At 47.2% G+C, this 14,385-nt stretch overlaps 1 protein-coding gene across 1 annotated transcript; it reads left to right on the forward strand.

Moving 5' to 3' along the window:
* The first annotated feature begins 348 nt into the window (after positions 1–348).
* Positions 349–6,392, forward strand: LOC101607719 (gastric inhibitory polypeptide). Its single transcript, XM_004655534.2, has 4 exons — positions 349–434; positions 4,835–4,981; positions 5,548–5,637; positions 6,287–6,392. Exons 1-4 carry the CDS (start codon positions 349–351, stop codon positions 6,390–6,392), a joined length of 429 nt encoding a protein of 142 aa, XP_004655591.1.
* Positions 6,393–14,385: the final 7,993 nt, after the last annotated feature.

Genomic DNA, 14,385 nt, shown 5'->3' on the forward strand with positions numbered 1-14,385 from the left:
AAAAAAAAAACACAGAGATTGAAGAGTTGGTTTAGCAGTTAATGCACTTGCCTGAGAAGCCTAGGGATCTAGGTTCAGTTCCCCAGAACACATGTAGGGCCAGACGCACAAGATGGCACATGTGTCTAGAATTTGTGAGCAGGGGCTTGAGGCCCTGGTGTGCCCATTCTCTCTCTTAAATAGAAAAAGAAAACACAAAGCACCCCCACCTACCACAGTCCCCCCTCAGCTCTCAGGACTCACTGACTCTCTAGCATCATTGTGTGGCCTCTCAAACACCCCATTCAGCATGGTGCTTTTTTTCATCCGGGCCTTTTTCTCTCTCAGCTCAGGAAACAACCTTGGAAGATGATGGCCTTGAAGACGTGCTCTCTGCTGCTGGTTCTCCTGTTCCTAGCAGTGGGACTGGGAGAGAAGGAAGAGGCTCCATCCAGGTAGGAGTGGTAGGGGGGCAGAGGGCCAGGAGATGAGTTGGAAAGAACTATAAATAAGACCCACATCATAGAGATGTGATGGAATAATCTGATGTACCAAAAAGCTTATATGGGTTGAGGATGTAGCTAGTGGTAGAACACTTGCCTACCTTGTGGGAAGCACTGGGTTCAACCTCAGCCCTGGAAAATGAACAGCAAAAAAAGCCAGGCGTGGTGGCCAATGCCTAGTCCCAACACTTGGGAGGCAGAAGTAGGAGGATCACTGAATTTGAGGGCAGCCTAAAACTACATAGTAAATTTTAGGTCAGCCTGGCCTAGAGTGAGACCTACCTCAAAAAAAAAAAAAAAAAAAAAAAAAAGCTTATTAAGTACACGAGTCACAGTAGTAAGGAGTTTTCCATAACTACTACTATTGTTCCTATTGTTATTATTATATTAAGACAGTCTCAACATGTAGCACAGACTTGCCTAGAAACTGAGATCCTCTTCTGCCTCTTGAGTGCTGAGATTACTGGGATGTGCCACCACGCCGGGCTCTGTGATTATTTATTTATTTATTTATTGGTCTTTTTGAGGTAGGGTCTCACTGTAGCCCAGGCTAACCTGGAACTCAGTATGTAGTCTCAGGGTGGCCTTGAACTCACGGCGATCCTTGCGCTGGGATTAAAGGCATCACGCCTTTAATCATCATGCCTGGCTGAGCTCATTATTTTGTTATTACTTTGTCTTGAATTTTTAAAATGTTCATTTATTTACTTAATGTAGTTATTTGAGAGGGCAGGAGAGGATGGGCTCGCCAGGGACTTCTTTCTGCTGCCACGAATGAACTCCAAATGCATGCACTACTTCATGCATCTAGCTTCATGTAGGTACTGAGGAATCAAACCGAAGCCATCAGACTTTGCAAGCATTTTTAACTGCTGAGTGGTCTCTCCAGCTCCTCCCTTTTTAAAATTTTAACTTGGAGCCGGGTGTGGTGGCACACGCCTTTAATCCCAGCACTTGGAAGGCAGAGGTAGGAGGATCATCATGAGTTCGAGGCCACCCTGAGACTACATTGTGAATTCCAGGTCAGCCTGAGCTAGAGTGAGACCCTACCTTAAGAAAACAAAACAAAATAAAATAAAATAAAATTTTAACTTGGGCTGGAGAGATGGCTTAGCAGTTAAGGTATTTGCCTGCAAAGCCTAAGGACCTTGGTTCGATTCCCCAGGATCCACGTTAGCCAGATGCACAAGGGGGTACATGTGTCTGGAGTTTGCAGTGGCTAGAGGCCCTGGCATACCCATTCTCACTTTCTCTCTCTCTCTTTCCCTCCCTCTCTCTGTCTCTAATAAATAAAAATCTTTAAAATTTTAACTTATTTAAAATTTTTAAATTTTTTATTTATTTATTTGAGAGAGAGAGAGGCATATGGGGGGCAGATAAAGAGAGAGACAGAGTGGGTGCATCAGCACCTCCAACCACTGCAAATAGACTCCAGATACAACCACTACCTTGTGCATCTGGCTTCCATGGGTTCTGAGGAATTGAACCTGGGTCCTTTGGCCTTGCAAGTAAGTGCCTTAACTACTAAGCCATCTCTCCAGACCCATTAACTTATTATTTATTAGCAAGGCGAGAGAGAGAGAGATTGCGAAAGAGAGAGAGGGGAGGGGAGATAGAGAGAAGAGAGAACAGAGAGGGAGGGCAAAAGAGAGCCTGGGTATTCCAGGACCTTCTGCCATTACAAATGAATGGCAGATGCATATGCCACTTTATATATCTGGCTTTAAATGGCTACTGGGGAATCAAACCTGGGCCCTCAGGCTTTGCAAGTGTCTTTAACCACTGTGGTGGTTTGGTTCAGGTCTCCCCCATAAACCTAGGTTTTATGAAACTAGAATCCCAGCTGATGGAGATTTGGGAGTTCACGCCTCCTAGAGGCAGTGTATTGTTGGGGTAGGCTTATGGGTATTATAAGCAGTTTCCCCATGCCGGTATTTGGCACTCTGTCCTGTTGCTATTGTCCACCTTATGTTGGCCAGGGGGTGATGTCTACCCTCTGCTCATGTCATCATTTTCCCCGCCATCATGGAGCTTCCCCTTGAGCCTGTAAGCCAAAATAAACCTCTTTTTCCCATAAGCTGCTCTTGGTTAGGTGATTTCTACCAGCAGTGTAAATGGCTTAGTGGTTAAGACACTTGACTGTGGAGCCTTAGGACCAATGTTTGACTTTTCAGATCCCACGTTAGCCAGTCGCACAAAGGTGAGGCAAGTGCAAGGTTGCACATTCCCACTAGGTAGTGCAAGTGTCTGGAGTTCTGTTGCAGTGGCTGAGGCCCAGGCATGCCAATTCTCTCTCTCCCCCTCTGTCTCTGGCTATCTCTCTCAGTCTCTCTAAAAATAATAAAAATAAATATGAAAAAGGTCTCATTATGTGGCCTAGAATTTGCAGTAATCCTTTTGCCTCTGCCTCTCAAGTGTTGGGATTGTAAGAGCCATCATGTCCAGCTGAATTCACTATTTTTAAAAAATATTTTATTATTTGGTTTTTCGAGATAGGGTCTCACTCTAGCTCAGGCTGACCTGAAATTCACTACGTAGTCTCAGGGTAGCCTCGAACTCACAGTGATCCTCCTACCTCTGCCTCCCAAGTGCTGGGATTAAAGGTGTATGCCACCATACCCAGCTTTAATATTTTTTTTTAATTTACTTATTTCAGAGAGAGAGAGAGGGAAAGTCAGAGATAGAGAAAGAAAGAATGGGTGTGCCAGGTCCTCCAGCCACAGCAAATGAACTCCAGATGCGTGTGCCACCTTGTGCATCTGGCTTACGTGGGTCCTGGGGAATCAAGCCAGGGTCCTTTAGCTTTGTAGGCAAGTGCCTTAACCACTAAGCCTTATCTGCAGCCCCACTATTATTATTATTGTTTGTCTTTTTGAGGCAGGGTCTTGCCCTGGCCTATCTGACCTGTTATTCACTACGTAGTCTCAGGTAAGCCTCGAACTCACGGTGATCCTCCTACCTCTGCATGTGTCACCATACCCAGCCCCCCACTATTAATTTTTTGAATTAATTATTTATTTATCTTATGACAGAGAGAGAGGTAGATAGAGAAGAAGAGAATAGATGTGCCAGGGCCTGTAGCCACTGCAAATGAACTCCAGATTCATGCACCATCTTGTGCATCTGACTTTATGTGAATACTGGGGAACTGAACTTAGGTCCTTAGGCTCTGCAGGTACCTTAACTTCTGAGCCATCTCTCCAGACTGAATTCACTATTATTATTACTAAGTGTGAACCAAAGAAGTGAATCAGGGAAAGAGGAAGAGAACTGTGTTTCAGTCCTCTGGGGATAAAGAGATTCCTGACTCATCTTTGCCCAGAATCCAGACACACACACACACACACACACACACACACACACACACACACACATTTTCTCTCTCTCTCTCTCTTTCCTGGAGAATGCAGTAAGTGGGCCACTGAGCCGGGGACAAAGTCCTGGGGGTTGCTCTGTTGACAACAAGGTATCTCCATAAAAACTAGCAACCAAGGGGCTGGGGAGATGACTTAGTGGTTAAAGATTAAAAGTGAGGTCGGGCGTGGTGGCACACACCTTTAATCCCAGCACTTGGGAGGCAGAGGTAGGAGGATCATCATGAGTTCGAGGCCAACTTGAGACTACATACATACATATATATATACATACGCCTTTGATCCCAACACTCAGGAGGCAGAGATAGGAGGATCACCATGAATTCAAGGCCACCCTGAGACGACATACTGAATTCCAGGTCAGCCTGGGCCAGAGTGAGATCCTACCTCGAACAAAAAAAGCTGATGGTGGCTCCTGCCTTTAATCCCACACTGGGGAGGCAGGAGGCCGAGGTAGGAAGATCACCTCATCATGAGTTGGGGGCCACTTTGAGACTACAGAGCGAATTCCAGGTCAGCCTGAGCTAGAGCAAGACCCTACCTCGAAAAACCAAACACAAGGTTAAAGGTGCTTTTGGCAAAACCTGCTGGCCTGAGCTCAATTCCCCAACAACCATGTAAGGCCAGATGCAAACTGGTACATATATCCATGACACCAATCCATTTCTGTGGGCCAGCTAGTCTGACATTGCTCTGCAGTCTGGCTGCAGCAAGAGACCCTGCCTCATAGAAGGTGGAGTCCAGACACCTCAAAGTTATCAGCTGGCTTCCATGTGCACCATGGCATGCATGTTCACACAGACACAAAGAAATAAAAATGAACCCACACACACATCCACCCCAAATCTGGCTCTTGAGAATGCCACTGGCTTGTTTTCAGATGTTTGCCTTCTGTTGATGACAGTCATTTATTTAATGATTTTCCCCCTTACACCCACCCATTCACTGGCATCCTGGTTTCTATCTCTCACTCATCAGATCCCATGCTAAACTGGGAGGCCCCCGACCTCGAGGCCCAAGGTATGCAGAGGGGACGTTCATCAGTGACTACAGCATTGCCATGGACAAGATCCGCCAACAGGACTTTGTGAACTGGCTGCTGGCCCAGAAGGGGAAGAAGAATGAGTGAGTGTCACCCACCGCCCGCTCCCATGCCCCAGCTACACTGCATTCAGACTTCACAGGTGGCCATATGGGCTGTGAGATGCACAGATCCAGTGGCACTTTCCACTAGGTGACGATGGGGTGTTGGCCATGCTGGCTGCGGCCTGGACCCGGAGACCCTGGGCAGCCGTGTAGTCTGAGGCAGGATGAAACCTGTTCCCCTGTCCTTTACCGCTCAGGGGAGGGGTCATGGACATGCGTGGAAGCCCCAGAGAGGAGCTGGGCTACCTCTCATCCCATCACTGCTCGGGGGTGCTGCTCACTCGAGGCTCTGGAAATAAACCACTCAGGAGCTTCCTGCTTCCTACTTCAAGTCTCTTTCCTTACTGCTTAGTCAGCCTGGGAGATTCTAGAAAGCTGTCCCTGATGGAGTCAACTGAAGATGGTGGTGTTGGGGGAGGGGATTGAGGAAGAGGCACCAGTGCTCCTAGTGTTAAGGTACCGAAAGAAAGATCCACGCGTTCCTGAGCAGCAGGACTTCCATCACCTCCCTCAGCCCACTCACTCCCAAATCTTCATGCTTTCAGCTGGAAACACAACATCACCCAGCGGGAGGCCCGGGCCTTGGAGCTAGCTGGGAAATCTCAAAGGAATGAGGAGACAGTGGAGCAGCAGAAGTGAGTCTCCCATGGGGAAAGAGAGGGCGCAGAGTCTCCTGTCCACTCATCTTTCTGCTCCCTCTCCCGCACTGCAGAGCAGGACAGGGGTCCATGATAAACATCCCCTTAGCTCTAAGAGGGGTCTCCACTGAGCAATGTCTTGGAGGTCAGTCTTGGGGGGACTTTGTAAGATCCATGCCATATTTAGTGTACACATGGACTCATGAATTACAGAGAGGCAGGGAAGGGGAGACCTCAAATCAGGGTGGCCTCTCCCCGCCAAACCTTAGGAAGGTTGTCTGGGAAATGGGGTATTTTCCCAAAATCACCCCAAAGAGTGAGCTTCCTCAAATCTCCCATGGGACCTTTAGGATGCATTCCCAGATAATTTTAGAGGTAGGTGGGTGGGTGCACTATCTCATAACATATTTCTGATTGGTTTTGCCTGGACTGCAGAACCCATATTCCCCAGGCAGGAAGAGTTGGGTCCCCCCACATCCGCCCCCCCCCAGGAGACTCAAGATCTGAATGCGGAGATAACTCACCCAGGAACAGATAGCTTTGTTTGCTCCCTCCCCCTGGGCCCCTTAGTGTCCTAGGCTCTGTATTTACACTTTGAGAGTGAGGCTAAGGCCAAAACAGCTTCTGAACTCTGTCTCCCTTGCAGACCCCTCCCAAGAAACTCCGGTGATGAGGATCTGCTAAGAGACTTGCTGATTCAAGAGCTGCTGGCCTGGATGGTGGACCAGACAGAGCTCTGCAGGCTCAGGTGAGGGAGCATAGTGGCCATGGGTGTGCTGTAGGGAGGAGGTCAGAGGTTGGAGTTTCCACGGGTCTGTGTGTGTATATGTGTGTGTGTGTGTGTGTGTGTGTGTGTGTGTGTGTTTCTGAGGATTGAACCCAGGGCCTTCCACATGCTAAGCAAGTACTCTACTACAGAGCTGCCTTATTTTATTTTTTATCTTTTGGTTTCTCCAAGGTAGGGTTTCAGTAGCCCAGATTGGTCTGGAACTCACTATGTAGTATGGCCTCAAACTCATGATCCTTCTACCTATGCTTCCCAGATGCTGAGATTAAAGGTGTATGCCACTATATTCAGTGCTATTTTGGTGGTTTTTTTTTTCTTTTTTTTTTTTTTTTGGTCTTTATTTAGCTCTTTATGTCAATACACACTGAAAAATTACTTATTCTTGGGGCTGGGGCAGTAGTTCAGTCAGGAAAGCACTTGGCTTGCCAGCATGAGGAATTCAGTTCAACCCTCAGAATGTATGTTTTATATATAAATATATAATGCCAGGGGGGCTAGAGGGATGGCTTAGCCATTAAGGTGCTTGATCCCCCAGGACCCACGTAAGCCAGATGCACATGGTGGCTCATGCTTCCTGAGTTCATCTGCAGGAGCTGAAGGCCCTGGTGTGCCCATTATCGCTCTCTATCTGCCTATTTTTTTTTTCTCTCTCTTTCTGAAATAAATAAAAATTTTTTTAAAAAAGCAAAAAAAAAAAAAGCAAGCCAAGGGTTGGAGCCTGGCTCAGAGGTCACGCCTGACCAGTTTAGTCCTACTGCTGGGAGCTAAGAAGAGGGAGAAAATCTGCGGAGTGCCCTCTAGAGGGGCAGAGGGGAGAGAGGAATGTGACAAGCCCAATGGAAGAGATCTGTGTGTGTGTGTGTGTGTGTGTGTGTGTGTGTGTGTGTGTAGTGGGGTATTATGTATAAATGTGTGTGGGGTGCATGTGTGTCATGGTGTACTTGTATGGATGTGTAGATTGGGGGTGTACACATTGTCAGAGGACAACCTCGGGTGTCAGTCCTCACCATCCACTTTGTTTGAGGCAGGGTCTCTTCTTCCTGGCTGGTATTCCAGGCTAGTTGGCCGGCAAGCGTCTGCGGGGTCTTCTTTCTCTGCCTCCCATCTTGACACAGGCGTGCTGGGGAATTACAGAGCTGTCTCACCATGTCCAGCTCTGTGTGGGTTCTGGGGATTTGAACTCAGGTCCTCACGCCTGTACAGCAAGCATTTCCTTTTCCCACTGAGTCTTTCCCTCAGCCCATCTGTACTTTTGTGAATTATTCTGACTATTTACCATTAAGAAGATCAGTTGAGGGCTGGATAGCTGCCTCAGCGCTTAAGGCACTTGCTGGCAAAGCCGAAGGACCCAGAGTTAATTCCCCAGTACCCACATAAAGACAGATGCACAAGTTGGTGCCCGTGTCTAAACTTCCTTTGCAGTGGCTGGAGACCCTGGTGTGCCCATTCCCTCTTTCTACCAGCCTTTCTCTATCTATCTATATCAAATAAATAAATAAATAAAATAATAAACAAAATAAATAAATAAAGAAAAAAGGTTAGCTAGGTGCGGTGGCACACACCTTTAATCCCAGCACTCCGGAGGCAGAGGTAGGAGGATCACTGTAAATTTCAAGCCAGCCTGGGACTACAGAGTGAGTTCCGGGTCAGTCTGGGTTAGAGTGATACCCTACTTCGGAAGAAAAAAAAAAAAGGAAGGTGAGTTGAAGGTAGAGTGGTTTAATGATGGGAGATGCCAGGATAACCTGGCTGGGCTGATTCCATGTTGATGGAAAAGCTTCTCTCTAACTCCTCCTCTCTCGTCGCCCTTCTTCCAGGTCTCAGTGACTGACCTAGCCCACAGCAGGACTGGACTCTGCCTTTCACTTACTCAGCTCCTGCTTCCACCCCACTCCAGAGTCTCCAAGAGAAAGCAAACCAATAAAGTCTTGCACTGAAATAAATCATGGCGTCCATTGTGAAAAGTCACTCAAATGTCAGCTGAGCACTCTCAGGGTATGTGAGTGTTGTGTATCTGTGTGTGCTGGCACCTCCCAATGCAATGGAACACCTCTACTTTTCATGTCCTCGTTTTATGACCACTCATTGGACACTTAACATAGGCAGGGACTATGCTAAAAACACTATGTACAACAGTGAAGGAAACAGACCCAGTGCTGGCTCCTGAGGAGCTTACGTTAAAGCCTAGTGACAGATCTTTAACCTAGCTTGGTGTGGTGGCACAAAATCTACGATCCCAGTACTTAGGACCTAGATGCAGAAGGATCAGTAGTTCAAGACCATCCTGTGCTACAGGAGACCTTGTATGAAACAAAACAAAACGAGAAAAAGAGTCAAGTACCCTGGAGCACACCTGTGATCCCAGCACTGGAAGAAGGAGGAGCAGACCTTCAAGGCTATCCTTAGCTACATAGAAAGTTTGAGGCTAGCCTGGGCTACAAAAGATTCTCCCTGGCTGGAGAGATGGCTTGGTGGTTAAGGTGCTTACCTACAAAGCCAAAGAACCTAGGTTCAATTCCCCAGGACCCACGTAAGTGAGATGCACAAGGTGGTGCATACCTCTGGAATTCATTTGCAGTGGCCAGAGGCCCTAGCCCGCCCATCCTATCTGCTTTTCTTTCTCTCTCTCAAAATAAATATATAAATAAAATAAAAACAAAACAAATTTTTGAAAAGGGCGGGAGTGGTGGTATACACCTTTAATCCCTGCCCTAAACTGTTACTGTGGACCAGTCTGAATTACAACCCCAAGGTATAAGAGAGGTTTGGATCTCTGGAGGAGATCCCCTGCTTGGTACTTGGTATTTGTTGGCTGGTGGTGATTTCTCTCTCTGGTTCTTTTTTTTTTTTTTTTTCCCCCTAAGGTAGGGTTTCACTCTAGTCTAGGCTGATCTGGAACTCACTCTGTAGTCCCAGGCTGGCCTCAAACTCACAGAGATCCTCTTACCTCTGCCTCCCACATGCTGAGATTAAAGGCATGCATCACTATGAGTGGCTATAGATTTATTTTATTTATTTTTTGGTCTTCTGAGGTAGGGTCTCACTCTGATTCAGGCTGTCCTGGAATTCACTATGTAGTTTCAGGATGGCCTTGAACTCACAGCCATCCTCCTACCTCTGCCCCTGACTGCTGGGATTAAAGGCGTGCATCATCATGCCTGTCTGGCTGGATTTTTTTTCAATTTTTATTTTTATTTTTTAATTTAATTAATTAATTAATTAATTTATTTATTTTGGTTTTTCGAGTTAGGGTCTCACTCTGGCTCAGGCTGACCTGGAATTCACTATGTAGTCTCAGGGTGGCCTCGAACTCTCAGCGATCCTCCTACCTCTGCCTCCCGAGTGCTGGGATTAAAGGCGTGTGCCACCACGCCCGGCTTTATTTTATTTATTTTATTTTATTTTTTTGAGGTAGGGTCTCACTCTAGCCCAGCCTGTCCTGAAATTCACTATGTAGTCTCAGGGTGGGCTTGAACTCATGGCAGTCCTACCTCTGCCTCCCAAGTGCTGGGATCAAAGGTGTGCGCCACCATGCCCGGCTTTCTGTTTTGTTTCTGGTTGGAGTTATGAAAGGGAGCCAGATTCTTCTGTCATTAATGGAACTTCCCCTGGATCTATAAACTTGAAATAAATCCCTTCCTCCCATAAAACTGTGTTTGGCTGATGTTCATGTCTGCATTGTGGAACTGTCTACTATAGCAGCCAAGGCTGGTCTTGAGTTCCTGATCATCTCAACTCTCCAGGTGCCAGAATTATGATTTTGTGTGCCCTTTGCCAAATTAATTTTTAAAATATATTTTATAAATATTTTTTTTGTTTGTTTTTTTGAGGTAGGATCTCACTGTAGCTCAGGCAGACCTGGAATTCACTATGTAGTATCAGGGTGGGCTTGAACTCACGGCAATTCTCCTACCTCTACCTCCCAAGTGCTGGGATGTGACACCATGCCTGGCTTATTAATTATTTTTATTTTAGAGAGAGCGAGCGAGAAAGAGAATTTGGTGTGCCAGGGCCTCAGCCACTGCAACTGAACTCCAGATGCTTGTGCCGCTTAGTGGGCACATGCAACCTTGCACTTGCTTCACCTTTGTGTGCCTGGCTAACATGGAATCTGCAGAGTCAAACAAGGGTCCTTAAGGTTCACAGGCAAGCGCCTTAACGGCTAAGCCATCCTCCAGCCCCACCCCCTTTTTTTGAGGTAGGGTCTCACTGTAGCTCAGGCAGGCCTGCAACTCACTCCTAGGCTGGAGTCAAAATCACAGCACTTCTATGTCTGCCTCCCGAGTGCTGGGATTAAAAGTGTGCACAAGAGCCGGGTGTGGTGGCGCACGCCTTTAATCCCAGCACTCGGGAGGCAGAGGTAGGAGGATTGCCATGAGTTCGAGGCCACCCTGAGATTACATAGTGAATTCCAGGTCAGCCTGAGCTAGAGTGAGACCCTACCTTAGAAAACCAAAACCAAAACAAAACAAAACAAAAAGTGTGCACAAGCACCCAGTAGCATTTTACTTCTTTGAAAGACAGAGAGGGTGGGTATGGGCACACTTGTACTTTCTGCCAACTGCAAACAAACTCCAGTCACATACACCACTTTGTGCAGCTGGCTATGTGTGGGTACTGGGCAATTGAACCTGGGCTGTCAGTCTTTCTTTGCAAACAAGCTGCCTTAATGTCTGAGCCCTCTCTGTGGCTCCATTTTTTTGTTTGAGGTAGGGTTTCACTCTAGCCCAGGCTGACTTGGAATTCAGCTATGTAGTTTCAGGGTGGCCTCAAACTCACAGCAATTCTCCTACTTCTGCCTACCAAGGGCTGGGATCAAAGGCATGCACTACCACACCCGGTCTCACCAAAATTTTTTGTATTTTTTATTTGAGATAGACAGAATATGAGTGAATGAATGAATGATTATGAGCACACCAGGGCCTCTTGCTGCTGTAAATGAACTCCAGGTGCCTATGCCACATTGTGCATCTCCCTTTACATTAGCACTGGTGAATTGAATTCAGTCCTGTAAGCTTGAAGGGAAACACCTTTAACCACCACACCATCTCCCCAGTCCCTAGAAATTCTTATTTTTATTTTTTAAAATTTTTATTTATTATTATTATTATTATTTTGCTTTTTCAAGGTAGGGTCTCACTGTAGCCCAGGCTGACCTAGAATTCCATATGTAGTCTCAGGGTGGCCTCAAACTCATAGCAATCCTCCTATCTGTGCCTCCCAAGTGCTGGGATTAAAGATGTGTGCCACTATGCCTGGCAAAATTCATATTTTTAGAAGACATAGTCTATTGATTCTACATTATAAAACTTATTGTCTTGGGGAGAAGTTTGGTTTTCCATTTATGGGGTCTTGGGTATCTAGGGGGTAGTATCAATGAGTCAAAAAAAAATTAAGACTTTTGTTTTTCTGAGGCAGGGTCTTACTGAAGGTCAGGCTGACCTGGATACTCATTCTGTAGCCTGGCCTCAAACTCATGGTTAGTCCTCCTACCTCAGCCTCCCACATGCTGAGACTGTGGGCATGTACCAAAATGTCCCACTTAAGTTAGATTTTTCTTCTTTCTTCATTTGTAGAATGTTCTTCATATGGGCCAAGAATTATGAATGGTATTTTATAACCATGTCTTTAAGCATAATGATCTTAGTGAAAACCTCTTCACAGCCCTTTAAAATAACATAGCAGGCACTGCCCTGCCTCCATCGGCTCATGGGTTAGAAAATCAAAAGTCCATGCACTTAGCCACCCTGCCCACGGATGAGTCACTTAAAGCAAGGGAGGCCACCTGGGATGGTACCTGTCCAACAGTGTGCTGAAGCAGAGCGGTAGGGAAAGCCATTGTTAGTCTTATCAGGAATTTTGAAAACAGGTTGTGAAATTAATGACATCTTGAAATTGAACTTAGATAGAACATTGACACCGAAGATATTGGCAAATGCTGTAAATCAGATTTTGTCTCTTCCACAACTGGAGTGGTGGCTGTTAAACATTTACCAGCAGGGCTTGGGATGCAGCTCAGTTGGCAGAGTCCCCAGCACTCCATAAAACCAAGTGTGTGGTGCACACCTGAGGTGGAGGCAGAGGGATCAGAGGTTCAAGGTCATTTTCCACTACATAGTGAGTTCAAGGCAAGCTGGGGATATAGGAGACCTGTCTCATAAAAGGAAAAATAAATGTACAGAATGGGGCTGGGGATCTGGATGTGGTGACACATGCCTTTAATGCGGGCACTGGGGTGGGAGGCAGAGGTAGAAAAATCCCTGTGAATTCCAGGTCAGTGATCCTACCTGGAGGTTAAAAAAAAGAATGGGGCTGGGGGATGGCTTAGCTGTTAAGGCACTTGCCTGTGAAGCCTAAGGACCCAGGTTCAATTCCCCAGGACCCATATAAGCCAGATGCACAAGGTGGTGCATGTGGCTAGCCTTCCTTTGCAGTGGCTGAAGGCCCTGGTGCACCCATTTTATCTGCCCCTTTCTCCCTCTTTCTCTCCAGTAAATAAATAAATTAAATATTTAAATTTGTTTTAGAAGATGCTTGCTAGCAAAGCCTGATCAGGGTTCAAGTCGCTCGAGTCCCTAGACACCCATGTAAAGCTGGACATTCATTTATAGCATATCCTCATGATCCCATACACAGCCCCCCCCAAAAAATAATAAATTAATTAACTTAAAAGTAACTGAGCCGGGCATGGTGGTGCACACCTTTAATCCCAGCACTCAGGAGGCAGAGGTAGGAGGATTGCTGTGAGTTCGAGGCCACCTTGCCACTACATAGTGAATTACAGATCAGCCTGGGCTATAGCAAGACCCCACTTCGAAAAACAAAACAAGAGAAAGAGGCAGATAGAGAAAAAATGGATGCAGTAGGGCCTTCAGCCACTGCAAAGGAATTCCAGAGATGCGCCCCCTTGTGCATCTGGATTACATGGGTCTTCGGGAATAGAACCTGGGTCCTTTGGCTTTCCAGCCAGTAAGTTATCTCTCCAGACTTTTTTTTTTTTTTTTTTTTTTTTTTGGCTTTTCGAGATAGGGTCTTACTGTAGCCCAGGATGACCTGGAGTTCACTATGTAGTTTCAGGGTGGCCTCGAACTCACAGTGATCCTCCTACCACTGTCTCCCAAGTACGGGGATTAAAGTCATGTGCCACTATACCCGGGTTGTTGTTTTTTTCCCCTCGAGGTAAGGTTTCACTCTAACTCAGGCTGTCCTGGAATTAACTATGTAATCTCAGGGTAGCTTCGAACTCACGGTGACTCTTACCTCTGCCTCCCGAGTACTGGGATTAAAAGGCGTGCACCACCACACCTGACTAAAGTTCCTTTTTAAAAGTTTATTTAATTTATTTGAGAGTGACGGACAAAGAGGCCGATAGAGAGATGGGGGGCAGGGGGAGGAAGGGAGAGAATGGGCGCGCCAGGGCCCCCAGTCACTGCAAACGAACTCCAGACGCGTGCGCCCCCTTGTGCATCTGGCTAACGTGGGACCTGGGGAACAGAGCCTCGAACCGGGGTCTTTAAGCTTCACAGGCAAGCGCTTAACCGCTAAGCCATCTCTCCAGCCCTAAAGTTCTTAATTGTACAAGACCGTCCCCTAGTCAGAGCCTCTGCGAACGACTGCAACAGACAGGCTCCTTGATGGCCGCATAGGTGAGATTCAGGCTTTGCTCAATAATGGAACCTTGCACGGTCACCAGCCGGGCGCTGCGGCAGTAGTCCCGGCGCGGCCAGGAGCCGAGGCGTCAGAGTCGGTGGCAAGCGCGGGGACCAAGGCGACAAGGACCGGGGCGCCCGGCCCCCCGGCGTCCGGGGCTTTCAAAGAAAGAGGCGGCCAGCAACCCCCGCGGAGGGAGACCTTTCCGCGGCCGGAAGTGGGACGCGCGACTTCCGGCGCGCGCGGATGACGCGCGGCCCCAGCTTCCGCGTCGGGAGCCGGCGGTTGGCGGTGGAAGCGGAGCCGCG

The sequence above is a fragment of the Jaculus jaculus genome, chromosome 9 (assembly GCF_020740685.1).
Source record: "Jaculus jaculus isolate mJacJac1 chromosome 9, mJacJac1.mat.Y.cur, whole genome shotgun sequence".
Classification (NCBI taxonomy): Eukaryota; Metazoa; Chordata; class Mammalia; order Rodentia; family Dipodidae; genus Jaculus; species Jaculus jaculus.

Bases quoted from the DNA above. Each gene is read 5' to 3' on its own strand.
- LOC101607719 (XM_004655534.2), top strand. From the start codon at position 349: ATGATGGCCTTGAAGACGTGCTCTCTGCTGCTGGTTCTCCTGTTCCTA. The intron at 435-4,834 runs GTAGGAGTGGTA...CTCACTCATCAG, and splicing joins AAGGAAGAGGCTCCATCCAG to ATCCCATGCTAAACTGGGAG. The intron at 4,982-5,547 runs GTGAGTGTCACC...TCATGCTTTCAG, and splicing joins CAGAAGGGGAAGAAGAATGA to CTGGAAACACAACATCACCC.